This window comes from Ascaphus truei, chromosome 6 (assembly GCF_040206685.1).
Source record: "Ascaphus truei isolate aAscTru1 chromosome 6, aAscTru1.hap1, whole genome shotgun sequence".
Lineage (NCBI taxonomy): Eukaryota > Metazoa > Chordata > Amphibia > Anura > Ascaphidae > Ascaphus > Ascaphus truei.
This window is the reverse complement of record NC_134488.1, coordinates 89376883-89383712: the sequence shown is the minus strand read 5'-3', so window position 1 is coordinate 89383712 and position 6830 is coordinate 89376883. Positions and strand designations below refer to the sequence as shown.

The window sequence follows — 6830 nt, the reverse complement described above, 5'->3', positions numbered from 1 at the left end:
GCAGGGGGGGTGATGTGAGATGCAGGAGGGGGGTGATGTGAGATGCAGGGGAGGTGATGTGAGATGCAGGGGGGGGTGATGTGAGATGCAGGGGGGGGGGGTGTGATGTGAGATGCAGGAGGGGGGTGATGTGAGATGCAGGGGGGGTGATGTGAGATGCAGGGGGGGTGATGTGAGATGCAGGGGGGGTGATGTTTAAAACAAAATCATTACAAAATATATACATATTGTTTATTCAAAAGTATGAGTTAATTATTATCTATTACCCCCACTGCTTTACACGTCTATTTTGTGATTTACCCGTGTCGAACATGTGTCATCCAGATAGGGGTTCCCCGAAATTTTACAAAATACTTAAAGGGTTCCTCCAAACAAAAAAGGTTGGGAATCACTGCTCTAGAGATACACATGTTTCTGTGTACGCACAAGGATCGTACGCAGAATTATTTTCTGAACTACGCTTCCTAACTCGAATAAGAGTTTATCTTACATAAATCAATCATGTGTAAAGGAGGTATGTTAATATGTAAAATGCCACTCTTGTTAAGCTGATGATAATTGCATAGTCTACGTATAATAATAATACATTTGTGTTGTATCGCACTGACAGTATACACAGCACGGTACATAGAATTTCTGCAGGCATGGTTCCTTGCCCCATAGAGCTTACAATCTATTTTTTTCTTTTGACTGAAGCACAGGGAGATAAAGTGACTTGCCCAAGGTAACAAGGAGCTGACACTCAGTGTCATTGTTTTCAGAGTTAGTGTCTTTACTCACTGAGCCACTCCTTTAGTCTCTATTCACAACACAGGGAGATCAAAAGGAGTGAACAAGTAGACAACTACTGGCCCTGATTCCTGAATTTGATCTAAGCTGGAAAAGAGGATATTATCTATCCCAGACTGCACGTCTCAACACTTTACTATTGCCTTTACTATTGCCTTTACTATTTATATTTGCTATGGCCTCACTTCTTTTCAAATTATGCATTTCATTCTACCAGCCTCATTATGTCTCTAACTCTATTCAAATATCTCCATCTCTACTTCCTTCACCACGTCTCAGTTCACATGAACTACTTTCTTACATGCGCTTTCTGTCAATACACGGCTATACCTCCTGCACTAAAGCACACCCCTACAAATCATTCTCACGCATTCTCTTTCTATCCATGCTTCTCCTCCTTGCTTCTGAGGATATCTCTCCCAATCCTGGTCCCTGCCTTATTTCTACATGCTCTTATTCTATCGCCTGCCAAATGCAACTTCTACTCCTTCGGGTGTCAACCCCTCCAACCTCATACCCATCCCCTGCCAGCCTCCATCCTCTCTCCCTTTCTCCTGTGCCCTTTGGAATGCTCGCTCCATCTCTAACAAGTTCCTCTCTGTGCATGACTACTTTCTCTCTCACTCTCTGCTCGTATTTGCTATAATTGAGGCCTGGCTCACTCAGTCTGACTCTGCTCTGGAACCTCTCTTATGGTGGCCTTTCTTTCTCTTACACTCCATGCCCTGATGGCAGGGGTGGAGGCATGGTGCTCCTGCTCTCCTCTATCTGCTGTTACTGAACCCTTCCTATTCCTCCCTCTCTTGCTTTTCCCTTCTTTGTGACTCACACTGTCCAGATCTTCTCTCCTCTCCCTGTCCATGTGGCGGTCATCTATTGCCCACCTACCTCTACTCATCCACCTTCTGCCTTTCTCACTTTGACTCCTGGCTCTCTTTCTTTCTCTCCTCAGACTCCCCTGTTCTTCTCCTTAGGGACTTCAACTGCCACATCGCTGACCCCTCTGTCCCTTGGGCTTCCCGCTTTCTGTCTCTAACCTTTCTTTTGGTTTTCAACAGTGGACGGCAGCCAGCACCCACAAGAATGGCCACTACCTAGACCTGGTTTTCACTAAAAACTTTTCTCTTTCATTTCTCCATTTCCCCATTTCCTCTCTGACCATCACCTCATCTAATTTTCTCTCTCTCGCTTCTCCCCTTCTCCATCTCCATCTACCCCTCGCTTCTGCAGAAACCTGCATTCTATTAACCTACCAGCCTTTGATTCCACTTTACGCACCTCTCTCTCCTCTCTCAGTTCTGCTCCAGACCCTGACAACCTGGTCAGGAACTACAACTCTGCCTTATCCTCCTCTCTTGATCTACATGCCCGCTTTCTCTCTGCCATCCTCACCCTTCAAACCCCAGACCCTGGCTAAATTCCCACACGCGCATGCTGAGTTCCTCCACTCGTTCCTCTGAACGCCTCTGGAGGAAATCTCACACTATCGCAGATTTCCTTCACCACAAATGTATGCTATCCTGTTTCAACTCTGCCCTCTCTCAGGCTAAACAAACCTACTTTTTTTCACTAATCAAAACGCACAAGTCTAACCCACGCCAACTCTTCTCTGTCTTTGACTCTCTACTCAAACCACCCTCAGCTGCCTCTTCTTCTTGCTCCATCTCACCTCAGGACTTTGCTGAATATTTTAAGGAAAAGGTGGAAACCATACGTCAGAACATCCCCTCTGTTTCCTCCTCCCCTCCTACACCGCTTCCTAACTCTCCTCCTGCCTTCCTTGACTTATTTTCCACTGTCTCAGAGGAGGATGTGTCACTGCTGATCTCCTCTTCTGCCTCTACCACTTGCCCTCTTGACCCCATTCCCTCCCATCTCCTAAAACCTCTTGCTCCTACTATAATCCCTACACTCACACACATTTTTAACTCCTCCCTCTACTCTAGAACCTTTTCCTGTCCTTCAAACATGCAACAATTATACCATTACTGAAAAACAGCAAGCTTCACCCTACCTGTCTTTCTAACTATCAACCTGTCTCCCTACTGCCTTTTGCCTCCAAACTCCTTGAGCGTCTTGTATTCTCTCGCTTGCTCCACTTTCTCAACACCTATTCTCTCCTAAACCCTCTACAATCTGGCTTCCGCACTGCTCACTCGACTGAAACAGCCCTCACTAAAATAATTAATGACCTCCATGCTGCCAAAGACAGAGGTCATTACACTCTGCTCATATTACTTGACCTCTATGCAGCGTTTGACACCGTGGACCACCCTCTTCTCCTTCACATTCTCCATACTCTTGGTATTCGAACAAAGCTCTATCCTGGATCTCCTCCTACCACTCCCATCGTACTTTCAGTGTCTCTTTTGCTAACACCTCCTCCCCTATCGATCCCTCTGTTGGGGTACCCCAGGGCTCTATCCTGGGACCTCTTCTCTTTTCTCTGTACACACTTTCTCTAGGGGACATAATCACATTTCTTGGGTTTAAATATCACCTCTATGCTGACGACACACAAATTTACTTTTCAACCCCTGACCTTACATCTGCTGTACAGACTAAAGTTTCTGAATGTCTCTCTGCGATATCATCATGGATGGCCCTCCGCCGACTTAAACTTAACATGGCAAAAACAGAGCTCCTCATACTTCCTCCTAAACCTGGCCCTACTACCTCCTTCCACATTACTGTTGGATGTACTATAATTCACCCAGTAGCCCAAGCACGCTGTCTACGGGGGTCACACTCGACCTCTCTCACATTCAAAACGTATCTAAAACCTGTCGCTTTTTTATCCGCAATATTACAAAGATACGCCCTTTCCTCTGTTGTTCGACTGCTAAAACTCGGACACAGGCCCTCATTCTCTCCCGTCTCGATTACTGTAACCTCCTGCTGTCCGGCCTTCCTGCCTCTCACCTGTCTCCCCTACAATTCATCCTAAATACTGCTGTCAGAATCACTCTATTTCCTAAATCTGTCTCAGCGTTTTCCCTGCTGAAATCCCTCTCCTGGCTTCCTATCAAATCACGCATCTCGCACTCAATTCGCCTCCTCACTTTTAAAGCTTTACACTCTGCTGCCCCTCCTTAGGCTAAGTCCCCGCTAGCGCTGATCGGGCTGAACGGGCGGCGCTTGCGGCGGGGAATTACATATGTAGATATATGTAAGTCCCCGCTCACGCGGTGCGCGCGGCGCTCGTGCGCATGCACACGCTCAGCCGCGATTGGCGCTTACATAAACAAAAAATCTATACTTACCCATGCGCTCAACTACCCGCAATGCCCCCCCCTCTCACCCGCACACGCATACAAGCCGGAAACCCGGCGCTCATGCTTGGAGCGCCCTCTAAGCATAAGCGCGCTCAGCACCAGCGGGGACTTAGCCTAAGGCTGCGGCCACGCTAGCGCTGAGCGTACAGTGCTTGCCGAGTTTAGTTTCGGCAATTCAAATTGTCCCGTCACCGCCAAGCGGCGTGAGCGTGCTTGTGTGCAGGCACGCACGCTTACCCAAGCTTGGCGCTTGAGTAAACAAAAAAATGTCTTTCAAGCGCGCTCAACTTGCCCGCCTGGCCGCACGCATGTCGCCTCTCCCGGCCGCACGCATGCACGCCCCACGCACGCCCCCCTTTCATGCCCACGCCCGCCCCCCCCAGGTATATCAACGCCAGGTATATCAGCTAGTATATAATTGGCACGCGTAATACTACTGTGAAGCGCTATGTACATTAATGGCACTATATAAATAAAGACATACATACATACATAACTAATAACTTCCCAATGCTAAACTTCACATCCAGTGTAACCGTATCCCCATTACCTGATCTGATGAGCCAGGTTTATCTTGCTTTCTCCCAAGTTTACTACTGGATCTGAAGGCACGGGAGAAGAAGCTCATGTTTGAAGCTGTCAGTAGCAGTGAGGGCAAGAAACGGATCAGTGAGGCGCTGAGGGCACAGGTGAGAGTTGCAACTGGTGGGTCAGACAGGCACAGGCTGCTTACATTTATTTACAGAAGGAAGAAGGAGACACTTTTAGATGACCCTCCCATTGACTGCAAACATAAAGGCAGATACATTTAACTCCAGCTGCAAGTCCCACCCCCACAATCTGACTGGTTCACTTTGAGCTGTAACAGGAACAAAGTCTGCTGCTAATTCACTCCCACTGAGGTCACTAATCGGCTCCTTCTTATTACAAGGTAGTTATTTTACTGCATTTCTATTTAAACTAGAGGTGTGCAAGATCCTGAGATAAGAACGAAGAGCAAATGCAAGTATTAAAAAAATGCAAACTTCATCCTAAAATGCTTCAGTAATCTCAATCTGTCATATTCTAATAATGAAATAACTGTGTGTCCTGTCTGCAAAGTACATATCTTTGGTGCATAATAGGCAGGAAAGCCTGTCACATTTAGTTAGATGCTCATTCTTATTATACTTATTGCTTCAGCACGTTGTACGTTTTCAATGAATTCAGACATTAGAATTGTAATATTATTCGATATAAAAGAGAAAGGCGATCATGTAACTTGTATTTTACTTCACCATCTTATTTGCACACTTAGGGTATTCAATTAAGTGTGGGGGATTTTTCAAAGTTCAGAAAAATGGTTTTGTATCAGAGCAGCTTACTATTTTCTTTCTTTTGTGTGTTGATATTGGTGTCATGTCGATCTGTCAAGTTAGCGCCATGTTGTGAGGTGCTATAAGGATGGTGCTATGCCCTAGGCTCCTGACTGTGAGGCTGGTGCAAATCCCCCTTGGGTCTGCCTGGCAGGCTGGTGCCATGCTCTAGAGTCTAGTCATCTGTCTTTCAGGCTAGTGCCATGCTCTGGGTTCCTACCTGTCCAGATGGTGTCATGCACTGGACTCCTGCCTGTCAGGTTGGCACCATGCTCTAGACTTCTGTCTACCAGGATGGTACCATACTTTGGACCCCTGTCAGACTGGTGCTATGCCCTGGATTTCTCTCAGTCAGACTGGTGCCATGCTCTGGATTCCTGTCACATGGTGCCATGCTGTGGGATCCTGTTTGTCAGACTGGATTCTTGTACTGTGCTCTGGATTCTTGTCTGTATGTTGCCATTCTCTGTAATTCTGTCAGAAAGGTGCTAGACTGGTGCATTGGGATTTTTATTGTTATTCCTGCAATCAACTATGAAAGCATGTGTTAAAGACATTTTTTTTTAAAAATCTAATAAGAGAAGTAAAGCCCAACATCATACAGAATATATATATTTGCAAAAACAAACCATAGGAGAATTCCACATTATTTATTTGAAACAACTAAATGATGTAGCGTTTGGATATTTTTCATTAAGGAAGACTGATAAGACCACCATTCTTTCATTGTAGAACAGCACACAAACCAAGAGGTAAATCAACATGCAAACCACAAACAATTAGAGCTAATAGCTGTAATTCATATGTGAGCTTTTGTCAGAGATATTTAATTTTCTGGCTTTTTAATTCAGCCTCAGCCAAAACATACTGGACATGTTATAAATTATACAAGCCATTCTAAAGTCAACCACTAGCCGATGTTACCCAATGTTAGGCTGCGGCCCCTCTGGCGCTGACCGCGCTCATGCTTGAGTGGTGACGTGACCAACTCTTCAAGAATGAGCGCGGGTGTCCTGCAAATTTTGCGAGCGCGCGCGGGGAGGTGCATGGGGGGCCTATTGAGTGCGCTCCACAAACACTTTTTTTTTACTTCCCAAGCGTCAAGCTCGGGAGAGCGTACGTGCCTGCGCATGAGTGCCTGCCGCAAGCGCAGCCCGCTCAGCGCTAGCGGGAACTTAGCCTTAGGCTGCACCATAGTCACCAAGACCAGCGCTAATGCTTATTTTCTACTGTTTTTCCTCTATATGTGTGTAACCCCGAGGTTATCTGTCACTCACTGACCCCCCTCCGCGAGTGCCGTGTGGTCGCGGGTGCCGCCGGAGGCAGCGACGGACCCGCCGGCACTTCGCGAGGGTGGGGGCCAGTGCAGGGAGCGCTCGGCGTCCCTGGAGCTCCGGCGGCGCACCCGGCT

The 6830-nt window shown here is 46.9% G+C and overlaps 1 protein-coding gene across 4 annotated transcripts in view; it reads right to left on the bottom strand.

Annotated features, from left to right (window-relative positions):
- LOC142497361 (uncharacterized) overlaps positions 1-4862 on the bottom strand; it is a 132141-nt gene extending 127279 nt beyond the window's left edge. For all 4 annotated transcript variants that reach the window (XR_012802239.1, XM_075605043.1, XM_075605045.1 and 1 more), the window contains exon 1: positions 4615-4862. Coding sequence is in view for 3 of the 4 variants with exons in the window: in XM_075605043.1 (XP_075461158.1) it covers positions 4615-4692 (78 nt within the window). In the remaining variant the exon portion in view is untranslated. The remainder of the gene's footprint in view (positions 1-4614) is intronic.
- Between the last annotated feature and the right edge of the window lie 1968 nt (positions 4863-6830).